This window comes from Vipera berus (assembly GCF_964194415.1).
Source record: "Vipera berus genome assembly, chromosome: 1".
Classification (NCBI taxonomy): domain Eukaryota; kingdom Metazoa; phylum Chordata; class Lepidosauria; order Squamata; family Viperidae; genus Vipera; species Vipera berus.
This window is the reverse complement of record NC_138202.1, coordinates 309,576,760-309,597,961: the sequence shown is the minus strand read 5'-3', so window position 1 is coordinate 309,597,961 and position 21,202 is coordinate 309,576,760. Positions and strand designations below refer to the sequence as shown.

General features: G+C 36.3%; 1 protein-coding gene across 1 annotated transcript in view; it reads left to right on the top strand.

The window, feature by feature from the left end:
• Positions 1–21,202, top strand: part of SPATA17 (spermatogenesis associated 17) — a 116,482-nt gene that overhangs the window by 55,238 nt on the left and 40,042 nt on the right. The window contains exons 7-8 of the mRNA XM_081312897.1: positions 7,841–8,035; positions 15,241–15,389. Of these exons, the coding sequence (XP_081169023.1) occupies positions 7,841–8,035; positions 15,241–15,389 (344 nt within the window). The remainder of the gene's footprint in view (positions 1–7,840; positions 8,036–15,240; positions 15,390–21,202) is intronic.

Genomic DNA, 21,202 nt, shown 5'->3' with positions numbered 1-21,202 from the left:
ATAGCATCGGACTTTCCTTTCACCACCAGACATATCCACAGCTGAGCGTCCTTTCGGCTTTGTCCCAGTCACTTCATTCTTTCTGGTGCTATTAGTACTAGCCCTCTGCTCTTCCCCAGTAGCATATCGGATGCCTTCCGACCTGAGGGGCTCATCTTCCAGCGTCATATCGTTTTGCCTTTTGGTAATGTCCATAGGGTTTTCATGGCAAAGATACTGGAGTGGGTTGCCATTTCCTTCTCCAGTGGATCACGTTTTGTCAGAACTCTCTGCTATGACCTATCCGTCTTGGGTGGCCCTGCACGGCATAGCTCATAGCTTCATTGAATTACGCAAGCCCCTTCGCCATGACAAGGCAGTAATCCATGAAGGGGATGTCATCCCTATGTTAATGATTTTTTTGCTTGCCATGGGAGTTCCTTTTAACAGGCCTCAACTATATCCCTTTCTCTCTATTTTCACTTAATCAGTGATCACTCAGACTGCCAATATGCTGGTCTCCTTTCTTCTGATCTTCTTCTGGTCAGATAGACATGATCTGCTAACATAAGGACCTCTCCCATCTTTGATGATTCTCCTATCATATCTCCCAGCTGTAACCCACCTTTCTAGCTGGAGATTAGCAGAATTTTCAGTGGAATTTTTGTGGAGGCATAATTGTAGTGGCTGAAAAACTATCATGCTTTTTTTCCTGTACTCGACAAGAGTAATTGAATGTTGAATATCTGTCTAAATTCTGGTCTGTGACAGTATGTTAACACTCTTGACTATCTCCTAACAGCAAGGCAATTATTTGCTGAGTGGGATTTTTATAAATCCCTTGGCAAAAGTATGTCCTGATAATTACGATGACGTTCATTGGTCAGTGTTGATTCAGCGTTTCCATTTCTAAGAAATATTTCATTTGAACCTCTCTATTCTTTTGCATTTATGTTCCTCTCCTCAAATCTGTTTTTTTATTTTCTCATATTGTCAATATATACTAAGTAAAAAAAATATATAGGTGTAATGTATGCACATTTTTTTCAATCATTGTCATAAAGGCTTTGGTAGCTTTTTAGCTTCAATTCTTCAATATGATCAATATCATGCAGAGAGGTTTTTTTTAAAATGTAAACCATAGTTAAGCACCACGTCCCATTATAATGAAAAGGAAGATACTGTAGTGTAGAGGTTGAATTTGAACAAATAGGAGGATGAAGAATAAGAAAGAGAATGAGATAAATATTAATGTTACCCTATTTGTTCAAATCTATAATGAATATGAGCATAGTAAAATTGTAAGTGGTGACAAGTGGCCTCGGAAATGGAGGTAAAACATTAAGAATTGAAAATATGCAGATCACAATATTTTAACTGAAAGTAAAGATTTATACTATAGATTTTCACTTACTTGGTGAAAGGAACACCTCAGGAACTGTTCTTAGGAAAGCAAAAACAAATAGTGAAAAATATGACTTAATCATTATTAAGAAAACTAAAGGAATGTTAACCAGCATGCTTAGGGAATTTGCATTTGGCAATGAAGGAGTGAAGGTGGTATACTGTTTTGTTTTCTGAGACTCAATAATAGATAAAGATAGCATGCTAGAGAAGTAAAGAGGAGATTAATCCAAGGGAGAAAGGCAGTGACAAATTTAGATAAGGGTGAAGGATATTTCTATGACAACAAGGATCAGAATAGTTAAAGCCATGGTTTTCTCAGTGGTAGTATAGAGCTATGAACCTGGGTATTGGGATAAAAGTGAAAGCAAGAACATTTGAATTTGAATTAAGGATTTTGAAAAATCAATAATAGAACCATGGATTGCAAGAAAAAAAGATTGTTCCTTTGAAACAATGATTAGCAAGCCAAAACTCACATACTTTGAACATAAATGGAGGATCACTGAAATATACCTGAAAAACTTGTGGATTGCTGTCATGGAAGGTTTTTATCCATATAGTCACTAGGAGTTGGGTCCAATTTGATGGCATCAAATTTTGTTACAGATCCCAGGTGTAGTGATTCTTACTAACATATAGACCAAAGTTACTTACAGGATTTTATTGCTTGGTTGTGGTTCAAGTCCTACTTGACTTGAATCCAGAGGAATAACTTCTGACGTATTAAACTTTTGTTGTGCTATTATCTTTAGAACAGCAATATTTTAAATTTCTTTACAGGTGGAGAGATACAATGGCTCAGCGGTTAAGATTCTGGGCTTGTCAGCCGGAAAGCTGATAGCCTAAGTTTGAGACCCAAGTGCCACATGATGGGCTGAGCTCCCATTATTCATCCCAGCTCCTGCCAACCTAGCAGTTTGAAAGCATGCAAATGTGACTAGATAAATAGGTACCACTCGAGTAAGAAGTAACAGTGCTTTGTGTTTCACTGCACACTCTGCACTCCAGTGTGATGTCATGCTGGCCACTTTTATTTTTCCCCCAGGATTATGGGATTGCCTTCTACAGCTGCAGTGTGGTCCCATGAAAGCACACATTTGGTTTAAGAAGTTACAGATAGGTGTTGCATGCATTCTGAAACATGTTGCATTTGAATCTGAAGCACTATTCAATCATCATAGGAAATCAATTTGATCTTTTCCTCAAATGTTATTTTTCCCTTCCCTCTTTTTGGTAACTTAAGGAGCGCTCCTAGCAATGAGCTGGCATCATTCCTCTTATTTATTTTTTTTATTACAAAAAAAAGGAAAAAAACCCTCCTCCCCCTCCCCTCTCCCCAACCCCCCCTCCCCTCCCCTCCCCCCTCCCCGACTTCCCAGAGCTGAATACAGGGTATAATGATACAAACAAGCATAATCTAAAATATGCTAACAACAATAATAAAACATCAAATTCTATCACACTTTAACTCTCCATAGTCAACTGGCATCTCTTCTCTTGAGTGGGCCTGTTGAATGGTGATATTTCTTTAAGATATTCATCTTCTTCTACACTAGATGATGGAATATTAAGTGTTGCAAACATATTTTCCTAGACTTCCATATGCAGGTCTCCACAGTCATTTAGATATCAGTGAAACTTGATTCACTACTTGGATCTCAAACTTTAGAATTCCACCACAGGCCCACTGGTCACATGTGGCCCTGGACAGCTACTAATGCAGCCACACAAGATTATAAACTTTTTAACATTATTATGTGATATATATATACAGTATATACATGGATCCAATGAATTATAGGCTAATCAGCTTAACATCAATATACGGTAAAATCCTGGAAAAGATAACCAAGAGGAAGATTTGTGAGAACCTACAAAGCACTCATGAATGAACAAGGTGATTAGTAGAGCCACCATGGGTTTGTTAAAAACAGTCTTGGGCTCAGCACTCTTCAATATCTTCATAAATTATCTAGAAGGGATAGGAATCACATCAAACGTTCAGATGACATCAAGCTGGGGGAATAATACTTTGGAAGATAGGCTCAGGATCCAGAAGGATCTGGGCATTGGGTTCTATCCAACAAGATGCAATACAGTGGTGAGAAAAGTAAGGTCTTACATTTAGGCAGGAAAAATCAAATGCAGTGGTACAAAATAGGTGGTACCCGGCTCAACAGTATTAACTGTGAAAAAACATATAAGTGTCCTTGTGGACCACCACTTGAGTATGCAATGTGCTGCAGCTGCCAAAAAAAGCCAATGCAGTCATGGGCTGCATCAACAGAGGGATAGCATCAAGATCACAAAAAGTGATAATCCTGCTTTACACCGTACTAGGGAGGCCACACTTGGAATATTGTGTACAGTTCTGATTACCATGATGCAAAAAAGATGCTGAAACCCTAGAAAATGTGCAAAGAAGAGCGATAAAGCTGATAAAGGAACTGGAGATTAATTCATATGAAGAACAGATAAGGGAGCCAGGTATGTCTAGCGTATACATATACTGTATACAGTATGTAAATCTTATGATCCTAATGACTAAAATGATTGTATGAGAAGGACAACTAGAAATAACTATCTGTAGTCACTGTTGGATCTTGCAGTTACGACTTGGAATGACCAAAACAAAAACAAAAAAATAAGGAAAATAACTTTCAGAAGATATTCTTTGCAAAAGAAATAAAAATTCCACTTTGCAAGGTATTTATCTCCAGTTCTGGGGATGAAAAAGTCAAGGTATCCCATAGGGAGTGAAGTGGCGTTTTGTACATGTCTTCAAGCTGAGATGCTATTATAACTGTTGTGATCCCTTTAAATCTCCCTTTCCTCTAAATAGGAGAAGAGAAGTTAGGCTTTATGATTTGTGAGGCTTAGGGAGGTGGGAACAGGTTCTTGTCAAACAAACTAAGATGGAAATAAAAATATCAGTAAGAGCAGATTAGTCTGTAGAGTAGTTTCATTTTGCTATCTGTTTTTGCTTCTTACCCTTGTTTTCTGGTAGGTGACTTACCTTGCACAAAGAAGCTTTTAGATTCACACATAAATAGTTTGTGGTTAAAGCACATAAATGATCAGCAAACTATTGCAATGTTCCATTTTTAAAACAGTTGAGCTGGAAAATAAACACAAAACTTTTCTTGGATAAATTTAGATAAACAAACCATAGTTAGACAAACTATAACATGGTTAAGCCTTATAGGTTAATGTCCTATTATCCCAGACTAGTTACAGTAGATTAGGTCTGTATAAAAAAGTCTTTTAATTGCTTAGTTCCTTCCACGTATAATACAAGTATGATCTGTTCAGTCTGAATTGGCTACTTTGGTGTTCTGTCAGCAGTTAAATAATTGCTATGTTTTGAGGAAGAAAGGCTTCTACGAATGCTTTTTAAAATGTATTTTAAAGCTGTTGTTAAACACCTGTTAGAATTTACAGTGGCTAAAGTTTTTATGTATGTGGACGTATTTTTCTTCCTGAATCAATTGATTGCATACTCAAAAGCTCTCTAGACTCTGCCAATTAGCAGAACATTGGAGAACTGATAATTCTGCTTCTAGTATATTTCTGTATTCTGGGTAACAATCAGCTAAAAACATATTCTTCCTGATACAGCATTCTTTTTTTTAAACAATGTTAATAATCCTTATGTATAAATGCAAATATCATAATTCTTTATTATCATCAAAGGGAAATTAGGAACTTGGATCCTTACAAATTATCTACTCAGTTTGGGGGGAAAAACAGAGGAGTGAAAATCTTACACGTTATATCCATTTAACCTGATTCTTTCCAGCAAATCCTTTCTTTTTATTTGCGTGCCATTCTCATTACCACAATTAAAATTATATGAAGAAAGCAAAATGAAACATTAAAATGATTCAAAATATTAATGTAATGCTAAGGATGGCTGAAGAACAAATGATACATTTGCTCATAAGCTCAGGATCTGGTAAAATTAATAATGCTTATGGATCATGCATGGGTGAAGAGAGAATTCTAGGGCAGAAAACTAGAAATAGTTTGTGTAGCTCCATGTTTCTTTTTCTAGTGAGTCAGAATCATAGGGGTTTTTTTTAAGTGAGGAGGGAATACCAACAGAGCTTTCACACCTCATTTGCCGTATTCACCACTGTGCGCTATTCAGCAGAAGACTGTGCTTCAAGGAGGTCAGTGAGAAGCTATTAGCAGAGTCTTCCCCAGAGATTTCTTTGGTCTTATTGAGTTGGAAGTTAGCATGACAGTACTGCAAATAACTCAGTTGCAGGTTTTTTAACCGTTAGCACAGATTTCCCTATAGTGTTTGTCACTTCATAAAATTATTCCTAAAAATGATGTCTTAGAAAGCTAGGTTTGACAGGGGCTCTTGTGAGAAATGCTTGGGAAGACATGGATACAGGGGGAAAAAGTGTCATGTTCTTCCTGCGCTACTTGGGACTTTATTGTAGCAGGTGACGGTGGTGGTGGTTGTAGATAAGCTATAATTTTAATTAGAAAGAATAGGAATAGGAAACAAAATGGCCTTGTAGATAAAGTGATCCATTAAGAGCCAGCCCTCGTTCCTACTTAATCTTCATATAGGCCGATTTACATGTTCAACTATGGAAAATTCTGGCTTGTTAAATAAACCAGCTTGATGGGTTGCACTTAGCCCAGGCCAAACAAATCAAACTGTTGCTTAGCTAATCCATACAAAGATGGAATGTGAACAATGGGTAAATAAACCAAAAAGAGATTCTTCAATGTTCCTGTGAATAATTTCACAGAAACATAAATTCAGTTTTGCTAATGGTAAAAGGGTAAATTAATTAATATGGATTATTATGAAAAGGATAGCCAAGTCATAATAGTGGATATATAAATTATTTTATAATGACTTTTGAAATGCAATGTAGAATTCTATTTTTGTCACCTAAAAATGTGTAAGCCAGGAAATGACAGACATAATTATTAGGAGCACATACTCTTTGAAGACAGGTATAATAATTCTTGTGTTCTGTATTTGAAATTACATGAGTAAAAAAGGTATTATGTATAAGATTCTGTGGATTGTATTTATTATTCAAAATTTATTGCTGGTTTTTTTATCAAAATGACAGGCTACGAGATGTCATTTAGACCTTCCCTATCCCCTGAAATAGATAAAAAACATTATGACTAGTCTTGCTGACCTCTACAATCCCAGATTTAAAAAGCAGGTGATATAGGATAGCCTTTATAACTAGTGGTTATTTTTAGAATCCTGTCAGTAAATTGGAAGTTTTTCAGGCATTCCTAGTTACCAAAATCAGCAATGGAAACAAACTTTTCTGAAGAAATGATTTATTCTACAGTGTTAGTGAATCACAGAAGAGATATAACTGTGATACACAACCTGTTTTCAGTGCAGACGTTCTTAGCTCTTTTCTCTGGTTAAAATTATTGGTACCTTAAGTCACATTTACCAGTCTTCCTTAGTTTCTGTAATAAGGAATGTTTATGCCAACACACAACGGATATGGAGCAGGAATCCATGTCAGTTTCTCCTTCAGCTTCTCTATCTTGCCCTATCATAAAGAATAGAATGCAAAAATAATGGGAAAATAATGGGAAAATTTAGAGCATAAAACTATCATAATAGATAATACTGAGCTAGATGGACAAATAATTTGACTTCCTTTAAGACTTCATTCTGTAATCCTATATGTATTCTAACTCTGTGATGGAATACAGGTAGTTCTTGACTTACAACTGGTCACTTAGTGACTATTCATAGTTATGACACACACACACACCATAGGAATACAGTGATTTGCTTATTGAGTGTAATGTTTGCTTAACGAATGGATAAACAAGATGGATACGAAACTGAGAAGAAACATGTGACTTTGTTCTTATATTTAATAGCAGCAAGACTTACATGTGCACATAGGTGGAAAGATATGCGAACTCATACAGCAGAAGAATGGATTGTGAAATTAATGTAGCTGGCCGAGAAAGCAAAATTAATAACCTAGTAACAAAAATTAATGACTTAATGATTGCCATGTTCACTTAAAGATTGTGGAGTTTGCTCAACAACTGCCACAAAAAAATGACACAAAATTGGTCATGTGGTTGCCTTGACTTATGACTATCATAACTAACGATGGAAATTCCAGGGTCCAATATGGTCATAAGTCAAGGACTACATGTATACATCATGTAAGGTAAAAATAACATGTAATTTTTATCTTTTTGCTACACTATAGCTTTAAATGTTGTGGCTAAAGTCCAGTGGAAATGGTTTCCTGTTGAAAGAATTTTGAAAACTATGAAAAGAAATAATTCAAGAAATGAATTGTAGTTGATGTGAAAATTATTTTTGTCCTTTTCTGATTCAAGAGCAAACAATTTTTTAAAAAATATTAACTTATATTGATTTCATTGGCATAATTCAAATAAACATAAACAAAATAATACTCTGTTTTAGATTGCAGGCATATATAATTCACCCTATCGAAAGTCACCTGATCCGTGGGAAATGCAGTTAAAGAAAGCTAAACCTTTGAGCCACAAAAAGAAGATTGAGAAAAATGCTGTGAATCTTCCATGGCAGACTTATTCTGATTCCTTTGGTTTTCAAACGATGTCAACTCTTCCTCCAATTGGAAGACAAAAACCACAGGTAATATGCTTAATGACGTTTAGGCACCCATTGCTATTAACAGCTGATTCTTTCTAAAATTGCTGTAGGGTGATCCTTCCGGAGAACAATGAATTATTTATAGAAGAGAATATATGTAGTTCAAGGCTGAACTGTGGGATCCTTGGTGCTCTCTGAGCTTGGTTGTTTTCCTGCAGACGTTTCATTACCAAACTAGGTAACATCATCAGATGCAGATGCAGTTTTGAATTCCTTTATTCCCTTTTCTTCAGTCCCAATTTCTATTTGTACTGATTGTCGCATTTGTAAGACTCCTACTTCTGAATGAGCAAATCTCCCTGAATCTTGATTTTCTTGGGTCTTCTCTTCTTTCAGTAATTAACCATCCAGTGTTGCCATGGTGAGGATATCAAGATCACTCTGTTATATTTCTATATTTAGTCTTAATGTAAGAGCTAGGTAGAATTCAAGAAGACTCATTGTGGAGGATTCCAATCCCTTCCATCCCTTGCTGATCCCGCCGCCCCACCATTCCCTTTTCAGTGATTATCCCTCTAGTTATTTTGTTTTGATTCTTCCCCACTATGGTTTCCAAAATGGGGTGGGGGTGGGGATAAATGGTGCCATAGAGACATGGAAGCAGTTACATGACTAGAATATTTAGAAAGCCCAACACTTTGTAATTTGTTCTTATTTATTTCCCATTTTTCTTCCCCCCCAATTATTTGGAACTGATGGTCTTTTTACTAAAATGGCCATAACCCTTTTATAATAGTCCTCAAGGCAGAGGGCCTTAGCAGGGATATTAAAATGTAGGAAACTATTTATCCTAATAAGATTAGGATGCTCATATGTTCTATGTTCAGGTGGAGCATGTTTCGCATTTTGAAATCAGTTCAGTAATTTTAAAAAAGGCATATATTTTTAGTACACTTTATATGGTTTTCCATTAGCCTCATTTGCAGCCTCAGATTTACAAAAAGTGGTATATTTATCTACCTTGCTGAGAATGTAATCTTTTCAGTCAATTTACTTTATTAAATTTTCCACAGATAAAAAGATAAATTTAAGAGATTTAAAAAGTCAACAGGAACATATCATTTGGAAGGTATAACTTTGTTAAGTCTACATTATATAGGAATCATGGGTATTTTAAAAGTTAAAAAGAAAATGGCAGTATTTAGAATAGGAGTATAAAATCTCTAAAAACTTGTTGCTCTGCTCAGTGGTCAATTAAAATCAATTAAGCTATTCCTTAGGGTGGATGGAGTATCCTGATTATAATCGACCATTGTAAAACCACAAATTGTTATACAATGTGTTGATCTGATATTTCTCTTGTTTTAGGCTATTTTGTAATCTTTTCTCCCCCTTAGTCGAGACACCAAGAAACTTAAAGCCTTTTAGAACAAAGCAGAAGACTTTTGTTTATTTTCTGGTATCTTGAAGGGGGAATTTGCGGTATAATACTTTAATCCTTTCAGTGCCCTGGGATGTATGCTGTGGAGTAAATTTTCAAAGTGCTGTGCGTAGATTTAACTGTGTGACTCTTATTGATGTTAATGGGAGTCACACGGCTAAATCCGTGGATAAGACAGTTTAGAGGTATATTTTTGAGAAAGGACATTGGCCTGAGCTGATGAAACAGCTGGGAAAGAAAATCCAGCAGAATGTACTGTTCTGAAAATGGCTGGGTGATGCTAAAATGGGGATTTATAATTACTAAGCATGCTTGTGGCTTAGTATTTTGTGACAGCAGTATTTGACATTAACTGTATTTTCCATATTAGCCACCGTGTGTTATGATAGCAAAAAAGTGCTCAAGGAGAGTGTTAAAAGTATGAGCTGCATTTCTTTCAAATTTTTAAGGAATAAATGTTAACTCGTCTTTAGATCTCACTTAAGGAAACGGGGCATTTAATTTATACAGACAATATTTATGCTGCTGATAGGTATGTTCTGTCTGAAGTATGACTTTTAATTCAGAAATAAACACAATTACAAACTGTTGCCTTACACAGTGCTGTTCATCCATCCTTTATTCTATATTTATCAGGTCTGTATATATGTATTTATCTGAACACTGGCAGATGAGTGGGCGGATTTCAGAGCTAGAATCTCAGTTTTGATAATGTTCTTATTTTGCAAGCTCTGACTGAAAAGCCTCCATCCAAGCTAGGTTCTATATTATATACTCTATTTATCAAATTCCAGTATAAATTTAATCTTCTTCTTTCCAGAACAAAGCTCTGGGGCAAACTCAGAAACACTGCAATAGATAGTTTCCCGCGAGTGGAAATTCCATGAGAACTCTAAAATCAAGTTTTGCTATCATATGCAAAGTCACTAGGCCACAATACCAAAGAAATCTGATCTCAAACAATTATCCTAGAATAATAATAATAATAATAATAATAATAATAATAATAATAATAATAATAATAATAATAATGATGATGATGATGATGATGATGATGATGATGATGATGATGATGATGATGATGATGTTGGAAGGGACCTTGGAGGTCATCTAGTCCAACCCCCTGCTCAGGCAGGAAACCCTATACCATTTCAAGCAAATGGCGGTTCCAGAGATGCATGTTGAGTTCCATGCTATTCAATTTGTATATCAACTCTCTTGTGGCCAACATGAGTAATTCAGGATGCCATATTCAGAAACAATTGCATTCCTAAATATTAAATAATCAGACAGTAGAGCAAATTTAAACATTTAAGAACTTAGATGTGGTTTTTCTTAACTTTATTAAACCCAAGGCATATCAAAATTTTGTAGTTTAAAATGTATACAAATCAGTGGCCAGCAGTACAATCCAGTTACTTTTCTAGAGGAGCACAACATAATCCCAGCACTAAAATTATATTTGTCTGAGGCACACAACTCTTTTTGGAATTCAGTTAGAAACATATTGCTACTTTGGCCCTGTGGAAGTAGTTTGATCTATGTAAATTCTTAAGGACTTCTACTGGGCCCATATGTTTCTAATGTGATAGTAATTTCCCTATATATTGAAGTACTCAGACAATTCTGATTTATTTTAAGTACAGTTACTCTTGTCAAACCAATGTGATTCAGTTTCCTTAAGTGCAGCAAAATTTTGTTAAACTGTTTGTAAAACTAAACATGCCTTGATTGCCTCAATGACACAATTATAACGTTATGTTTATACAGGTGGTCCTCAGCTTATGGCTACTGTTGTAGTCACTGTTCAAACTTGTCATGGCACTGAATAAGAGGGACTTATGACTGGTCCTCAGGGTTCTGGCCATTGACACATTCTCTCAATTATGTCATTGTGATCTGGGCACTTGGAGCCTGGCTCATGATTACGATGTGGAAGCAGATTGCAGTCAGTTGATCACAACTTCCAACATATTCTGCCAGGTTCCCACAAGCAAAGGCAATGGAAAAGCCAGCAGGAAATTGAAAGTGAGATCCTCATTTAACAATGGTAACTAGGACTGCTAGAATTGATGTCACAGTGGTTGCAGTGTCCCATGGTCACATGGTCACCATTTGTGACTTTCCCTGCCAATTTCCTACAAATAAAACCAATGGGAAGCTGACAGTGAAGGTCACAAGTTGCTCCTGTAAGTCACTTCCAATGTTTTTTCTTCTGAGAAGCCACCACTATAGAGTATACACCACTATAGAGTATACACCACTATAGAGTATACTCCATAACATCCCACCAGTCTCCTGCACTTCATGATGCCCATGCACCCACAGTACTCTCCTCACCTACCTAGCCTGGCCATCTACTCCCTCAAATCCTCCCATAGCCTATGCTGGCCCACCTGTAGCCCCATTTCCCCTTTTGCTCTTTCACCCAACCACAGCACATTTGTGGCTTCCATGCCCCCCCCTCCCCTTGCCAGGGCCTCTTCCTGCTTAACAACCCACATGGTCCTGGGGTTAGAATGGCAACCAGGATTGTCAGGATTACCATCACTACGTGATACTGTCCTAATTGTTGTAAGTCAAGAACTACTATATTCAATTCATGGACTTTCTCTTGTTTTTCACTATTTTGTATACTTTGAAATTATGTACCCGTTTTTATTATCAAACATGTGGTTTTGATACAATAATTTTCATGTCCATCCTGAATCATACACTATCAGACATTTGCTGCAAATCAGTTTGATTCTCAGCTCTCAATATGGCATCCACTATGTAGAAAGCACATGAACATGTCCCCAACAGAGAAATATTTAACATCATTCTTTATATATCATGACAACCATTCATTCTACATTAAACAATGAAGGAGAAAAGACACATTCTTGCCTTAGTATTCTTAATGTTGAACCATATACGTCTTCCCTCACTGCACTTCTAAAACATTATTCATTGCTATCTCTCATACTCTTTCACTGAATTCTTCTCTGCTTTATTGAGTTTGTCAAGGCCATAAAAGTGGCATTATGAATTCCAGTATTTGCCAAATCTAATTTTTAATATAGATGGGATTCAGGGAAAAATAAGAACCATGGTATACCAGAGTTAATGACCTCAACACATTTCAGTGAAAACAATTGTAGGATGTGTTTTCCTCATCTGGCCTCTAGCCATGAATTCTGAGATAATGGCCACAGATTCAGCCCTTGGCATTTTCAGTTAAAAAGATACAAGGGAGAAAGTAGTGACATATTTATACTTTAACATTTAGAGGGCCAGTATCAGTATATTCCAACTAGGCTGGATAATCCAATGATTCATCTCCACGGATTACAGTTCCAGTACTGGGAAATTTAGGATTAAGCCAGGTCCCCTTTTCAGTATGCCATTGCTAATGTTAAACAAGCAATATGTTCATAATTGCCAGTTAAATTCATAATTGTCAGCTAACAGTCAATCTATACTGAATAATGTGAGTGCCAACAGGCAACTATCAAAATGATTTATAGAAATAGAATTCTGTATAGGAATATTTTGCCAGATATGTGTTATAAATATATGTAATTTCAAGGGGGTTTTCAGTCATGTCTCTATTAGGATATTGTAAAGTGCAGTCTTTATCCATCCAACTTTAATATTACTGTATGGATTGTGAATTGCCACTCCATTCCATGCCAACTTTGCTTCTGTGCTGAATTGTACTATTTATTCTGAAATGTCACATAAGAAGAATTGGATGGTTTTTGAACTACAAAAACAAAAAAAAACCCCGAAAGCCTCTTTTCTTTTGTAATATGTTTCTCGTTTTGTATTCAATACAGTACAGTCAGATAAGGTCAGAATTAATTCTCTTTTTACTTATTCTTACATGCAAATTTTCCAAACAATTTTAATAAATAATGTTTATTATTTTTTGTCACTAACTTGTTTATCCATGCCCATGTGACATATTCATTTATATTTCACATTTCTGAACCGTCCATCTCCCTCCCATCTCTTAAATTTCTTTTGCAATCATTTAAAAGTTCTGAAATAGAAATAAATTAATTGGGGGTGCAGAAGAAATCTTGCACAATTCACAACTACTATAGTTATTGACATCGTCAATGGAATCTGAATGCTGTTTGTGCCTTTAAAAAATAAAGTTCCAGTAAAAATCCATTAACAACTTTCAAATATAGCAATCCTCTTGTCCAGCTGTGAAAAGTACTAGATGATACTTATTTGCCATTTGTGTTATTTATGGTCCATGACTTTTATGGTAACTGGTTCCTATTATTGGTTTCTATTAATGTAAAACATAAGTGAACATAAATGAGGCGTGAATCATTTCTTTTTATTAGCCCTGCAGTCTTCACTCAGTTCTTGCAGTAACTCCAGCTGTGACTTGTTAGTGATAACCTATTTAAAGAGATCCTTCAGAAGAAGAGGCATGATTAGGATTTTGCCTTCACTTCCTTTGGAAGGAGGGGAATTTGCTTCCTTACTTCACAAGTTGAACAACAGTTTTAAAAAAGGAAAGAGGCTGTAATTAGTGGCTCAGCAAAGTCACAGCTGACTGTAAATGGTATCACGTTATAGTGCTAATGATAGTCTTGGTGAATTTATACTCACAATTACCTAAAGGCAAGAGGTAATGCAAAGAATTTTTACAAGGCCTAACAACATTGTCTTTTTTCAGAAAACTCCAGTATAGGGATTAGTTTATAAACCATTCATATGTTCACACCATTGAACATATGAACAAACCAATGCAATTACAGTATGCATACATATTGAACATTGTCACGTGTATATAAAAAAGGTAGGCTAGAGAGCTGTTCTCTGTGCCAGCCAACTAGTGATATGGGTTGTTTTCTTATGTAGAAAAAACAATTGTTTATCCACGTTTACCCTTAAATTTTATGGTCTCCATACAGTTTTTCCACTTCATTTGAAATTTCCGGGAATGAGGTCTTATATATAAAAGACATGTTGCTTATTAGAATATAAAAAGTTCTACCATAACTCAGTGCACAGAAAATGGCTTATTTGTATTAAATATTAAATGTAGGTTTTATCAAAAGTTGTAGGTAAAAATATAATAAGCCTATTTTTTAAGATAATTGAAAAATCAACTTTATAATTGTTAAATATAGTAATTTTTTTTCAGGGTTAAAATAATAGAAATTGTAATGCACCCTTTTTAAAAATACTGAGAATTATTAATTTTTTAACATTAAAAAATCTGTTTAAACAAAACATTTTTACACATATACCATAGAATGTTTCTGATTTAGAAAAGGTTTGTTTTTTTAAGTAGATAAAGCAAGAATTTAGTGGGGAATTATATTTAACTTTCAGTTATTAGTTTTAAAAAAAATCTTCTAAGCTATTCTGACTTGATATCTCTAGAATTATGCTGAACTTTGCAATTTAAGTGAGCTGGTCGCACAAAGAATTACAAACAGTTGACACATGTTTATCCATTCTCTCTAGTATTGTAAAATATATCTATGTTTTTATATTATTTGCATCTGAAAAAAACCCAAATTGTGGCACAATAAAAACCAACAAAAAACATGTAAGCTTCAAACTGCAAACAGTCATTATTGTTTTTATTTTAAGACAATATCATGATTCTTTTTCTAGAAATTATCAGCATCTATAAGGTTAATCATTCATGGCTAGTCTAATTTTAGCCTTTAGAGATGTTGGATTCTCAAACGAAGTTATTAATTGCAAACATCATTTCTTCTCTGTATACAATCTAAGCTTCTCCAAAATAAAAGAAGGCAAAAATAAATATTTCATTTGAAACTCTCAGGGACCCTTCCGTGATACTGTTGACGTACTACACCAACGCTTCAAACCCTTGGAACCATCTGTGCGGGTGGCAGCCTCAAGTTCTTCACTCAAACTTGCTCAAGAAAAACAAAAACAAGAAGAATGGCGAAACCGTATAAACGATGAAGTGTATGTGACCTATCTTTTCTGTTTTATTTAATATACTGGTGCTTTAAGCTTGTTCAGTTTATTTAGAATAAATGGGGACAAAATCTTTTTAAATGTGACTTTTCTAAACAGATTGATTCATTGGTTTGATTATTATTCTGTAGTAATTTGACTGATTGATTGATTGCATGTGGCCCATTCTACAGGCCCTAGATAGCTCATATATATGTGTATAAATTAAAAATATATATAGTTACTTCAGTTGAAAAATTCTTTTACAGCATTAAGCATCTTCAAATAAGTTAAATATTCGTGAAAAATTACTCTGTCAACAACTCCATCCAGAGTGAAGTACTTACCAGCTTTCAGTATAAGCCCATACTCTCATCACACAGTTTGTATATTATTTATATTATAATAAGAGTGCACATTAACAGGTAATATTTAAGAAAATTGTTGGTGGGAGACTGATCAGGATTGGAAATTGAGCAATTATTCATTTAAAGAAGGAAATTAATACTAAGTTTCTTAATCTTTATACAGACATTGTTAGATGTTCACCTAAGCCTATTTCTAACTTAAAAATCCCATCTACTCTTCTGCATAGACCCAATCATTATGTGATGTAAACTGATAACCCTATTGTTCAGATAGGAACCCCTCCCTCTGTTTCAACATTTCATGCTGCCAGATATTGTTTTAAAATTCAGAATACCTTAAGTTATTAAGTGAATTTTATCATGGACTTGCTGTATAATGGACCTTTCAAAATAAGAACATGTTCAGAAAGATATTATTAACCCTTAGATATGAAAATTTCATTTCTAGTCTAAAATAAATTATGTGATTTTTAACTGGAACTGTGTCTCATTTTTCCTTTAGGGCTGCATACCGAAGGATTAATTTTATTTTTAGTTACCATAAGATTTTGTAGTAGCAAAAGTTTCAAAGATAGTTAACACAGTCAAATGTTTCTACCCATGTGTGTTTGAGCTTATGTGGCAGAATCACTTCGTTGCCTAAGATAAAATAACAAATAGTGTTTCCCCCATCACAATATTTGGGGTCCAAGGAAATCAATATTATTTTTGCACCTGTGATATAAAACTAAACAACTTAGTTTTTCAACTCAAATAATAATAACTTGAACAATAAATTGCTTCATTTTCAAAGCATGATCAGTTACATGAAGCATCTGCCTTTTTAGTCATGGTAGGCTTGGCCTGTTTTGATAGTACTAATTACCACTTCCAGTTGATTGGAGAGCAGATCTATCATTGGACTTACTTAGGAGCAGCTAAGGGATGTGAAATACAATACCCCCTATTTAATTCATCAATCTTCCAAAATAGGTCATGTCAAAACACTGTGTAAGTATTTTTCCTATATCAGTTTTTGACAACTTCTTTGCCCATATTGTTTTTATGTGATATGAGATATTTCCAAGTATGTATTGTCCTCACTTGGACAAATTATTTGAGATTTTAGTTTTGTGTTTACAAATCTGAAGAGCAAAGGGAAGTTGTAAAACAAACACTCAATAGTATGTTGAACCAATATCATATATCAGAATTCTTTTTCAAATGATGTCTAGTTTTTCAGATGCTTTCTAACTTTAGCAATTTGAATATTTTCTGGACTATGACTGTACTCTGATAAATAGGGATTATCATATATTTCAGATAATGCTTTCTTAGCCATTCAACATTCTGTTTGTAACTCTTCCATTTACTTTAATTACTAGCACAGTGTGTGACATTTATTAATCAGCAGAGCCTTTTTAAGTTACAATACTAAATCAGCTAACCCCATTAACACAGAATACCCCATACAAGCAGTAATAGGAATGGTAGTTACTGAGCAAATCGTATTATAAATGCTGGTGCTCTAGGGCACAGTTAAGCATGATTACCCTCTTTTGATCCAGTATTCCTCTGCCTCTTCTAGCTAATTTCCACTGGAAATTTATAAAGTGGTGCCTTCATTTTTCCACCTTAATTTTTCTAATGAAGTTCTGGTATTTTATAACACTGGGGATGCAGATAATAAGCCTCTCTATAATTAAGGAGCTCTAGAATTGTCTGCCATTAAGAAGTCTCTGTTATTTTTGATTATATAGGAACTAAGCTGCATTTTATCTGAAACTTTTTCTTCTCCTGTAAACTGCTATTACAATCAGCCTCATGATGTGTAGTTTAATATCAGAAAATGAGATGTATGCAATGTCAAAAACTGATAGCTGGGCAATAATATAAATGTTATGTAACCAGAATTTTCTGCTTTTTTAAAACATTTTTTTTAATGTTTGGCAGAAATAGTTTCTATTATAATGTAATCTCATTGGTTTGAATTCTCTGAATGAAATTTTCTTCTTCATATGTATGAAAATCCTCCAAATATTTGATGGGGACTGTCTTATCAACTCTTAATCTTTTCTAACCTCGATAAAAATACAAACATCTTCAACTCTAATAAGATCTCTTCACTCATCCTTATAGCCACATCTATGTGTGTTAATAGCCTTCAACAGCAGTGATAGACCAGGGCTTTTCAACCAGTGGTACGGGTACCACCTGTGGTACATTGGCACCTAGCAGTTGGTACACAACCATCTTAGAAAAGTGGTAGCGGGGGAAGGGAATGAGCTGAACCGGTGGTAGCACCGCACAAGCCTGAGCGAAAGATGGCTGGAGTTGCAGGGCTGTCGGGGCTCAGCGGAAGTGCCAGGATCAGTGCCAAGCTCCAGCTGGAGCTCGGCGCTGATCCTGGTGCTTCTGCTGAGACCAGAAGAAGCGCTGATCAGCTGGAATGTTGCAGCATCTCCAGGGTCTTCTGATTTACATTCAGATGCTTGGCAATTAATTCATATTTATGATGGTCACAGTGTCCCAGGTTCATGTGAAGTGACCAAAACCTGCTGCAACCACCCAGTAGAGGGGGAGGAAATAAAAACCAGACACCCCCCCCCACCTCCACCCCCACTGCAATCCTCAACAGAAATGCTCACAACCAGGGCTTTTTTTTCTTAAAAAAAAGGTGCCGGAACTCTCATCTTCTTAATCTTTTATTTATATAATTTTATTTATATATTTATTTATATAATTAAACAATTATATATTCAATTCTTAACATACATTTAATTTATTGTATTTAAGGCAAATGTTCATAGAAAATTCCAAACTTTTGTCCAATTCTCGTCTGGCAAATCTTCTTGACTCCTTTCCTTGCTCTTAGCATCTATGGCCGAATGTTGTCCTCTGAGTAACCACAGATCAACGTACTTTGAAGGATTGAAAAGTCTCAGAGGTGGTCTGACAAGTTTGATGAACAAAAGTGCTGAAATTGTCTTAGTATTTAACGAAGCTCTTGTTAGGGTGGCAATTAGATTCATCTGTGAAAACCCACATTCACATTCATTTGAAGAAATAGCAATGGTATTCAGAGTCCATATCAAATGCAACAGTTTTTCTGGATATGTCTTTTCGAGAATATATTCACAGAATCCACAAATCATTTCTCTTTCATTTAGTTGCAGTCTGATTGATACGTTTCTAATTTCCACTTCTCCAAATGTCAGTTGAGTATTAACATCTTCTGGCCAATGTTTTTGATCAAGTACGGGAGACCAATACGCCAACTCATTGTCTTTGCTATCAAGTAATCTTTTTTCAATTGACTCTTTCAATTTTGTATAAAATATACTTGGGTCAATGGTAGGATCCTTTTTTGAATCTCTTTTGTGAAGTAAAACTCCATGAGAGCAAAGATCACTTACAGCAGCAACAGCACATTTATAATAGGGCCCAAAGTTCTGTCTTCTTTCTTCAAAAACTTGTACCAGTATTTTTATTTTCTTATTTGCCTTATACAAGTCGATGTTGCGGTCCTGTAGATCCAAACTTAAATCTGACAATTCTTGGAGAGCGTCCGGTTTCAGACCCGGTTACAGCACGGAAATGGCATTGGTCACACTGGTAGATGATCTCTGGCGGGCCTGGGACAGGGGTTGCTCCTCTGTCCTGGTCCTACTTGACCTCTCAGTGGCTTTTGATACCATCGAGCATGTTATCCTGCTGCGACGGCTCGAGGGTTTGGGAGTGGGAGGCACTGTTTTATGGTGGTTCTCCTCCTACCTCTCGGGCTGCTCGCAGTTTGTATTGGCAGGGGGACAGAGATCTACCCTGAGGCCCCTCAGTTGTGGGGTACCTCAGGGGTCGGTTCTCTCCCCCCTTCTGTTTAACATCTATATGAAGCTGCTGGGTGAGGTCATCCGTGGTTTTGGGGTGAGGTATCATCAATATGCGGATGATATCCAGTTGTTCATCTCCACCCCGAGCCAACCCAGTGATGCCCTTGACGTGATGTCCCGGTGCCTGGAGGCGGTGCGGGTCTGGATGGGAAGGAACAGGCTCAAGCTTAACCCCTCCAAGACCGAGTGGCTGTGGATACCAGCATCTCGTATTGTCCAACAAGTTCCATCTCTTTTGATGGAGGGATCGCAACTTGGGTGTCCTCCTGGATTCATGGCTTAATTTGGAAGATCATCTAACGGCCGTGACCAGGGGGGCCTTTGCACAGGTTCTTCTAGTGCGCCAGTTGCACCCCTTTTTGGACTGAGATGCCCTATGCACGGTTACCCACGCCCTCGTCACTTCTCGCCTGGATTACTGCAATGCTCTTTACATGGGGCTGCCCTTGAAGAGCACCCGGAGGCTTCAACTGGTGCAAAATGCGGCCCCGCAGGTGCTTATGGGAGTACCTGTGTGAGCTTCATTGGCTTCCGGTTGCCCTCCGGGTGTGATTCAAGGTGCTGGTAATAACCTTTAAAGTCCTACATGGCTTAGGCCCGGGGTTCTTGCGAGACCACCTGCTGCCAATTTCAACCTCCCATCGCCCGGTTTGCTCCCACAGAGTCGGCCTCCTCAGGGATTCCGTCGGCCAGGCAATGCCGGCTGGCGACCCCCAGGGGGAGAGCCTTCTCTGTGGGCGCGCCTACCCTCTGGAACGAACTGCCTCCGGAGCTGCAGATGGCCCCTGACCTTCGGTCCTTCTGCCGTGACCTGAAGACGTGGTTGTTTCAACAAGCGGGCCTGGACTGACTACGATTTTTAATTAGGCTTTTTATTGGGTTAAATTGTATTTATTGTTTAATTCTTTCTTAAATTTTTTATTCTATGTTTTTTAATTTTTATTGTTGTGAGCCGCCCTGAGTCCTTAGAGAGAAGGGGGGCATATAAATTTAATAAAATAAATAAATAAATAAATCCTAGGTCCAATAAAAATTCTGTAGATGTTATTTTACTTTTCAAGCCATCATAAGTGCATTTATCATTTTTATCTCTTATAGGATCATGTATTGCTTGTTCAAAATGATACACAAGGGATTCAAAATTATTCCATACAGCCAAAACTGTACGCAAACTAGATGACACCCATTGGGTACTTAAAATTCGTCCAATTTTCAGCAGCTCAGTCCCCAGTAATTCTGCACATGAATGCAACACTCTGCTATTCTTTGGTGAAGCATGGTATATGACATACAGTTTATCAATAAATGATTGGAATCTATTTAATAATAATAATAATAATAATAATAATAATAATAATAATAATAATAATAATAATAATAATAATAATAATAAGTTGGAAGGGACCTTGGAGGTCATCTAGTCCAACCCCCTGCTAAGGCAGGAAACCCTATACCATTTCAGACAAATGGCTGTCCAGTCTCTTCTTAAAAACTTCCAGTGTTGGAGCATTCACCACTTCTGGAGGCAGGTTGTTCCACTGGTTAGTTGTTCTGTCAGGAAGCTTCTCCTTAGTTCTAGGTTGCT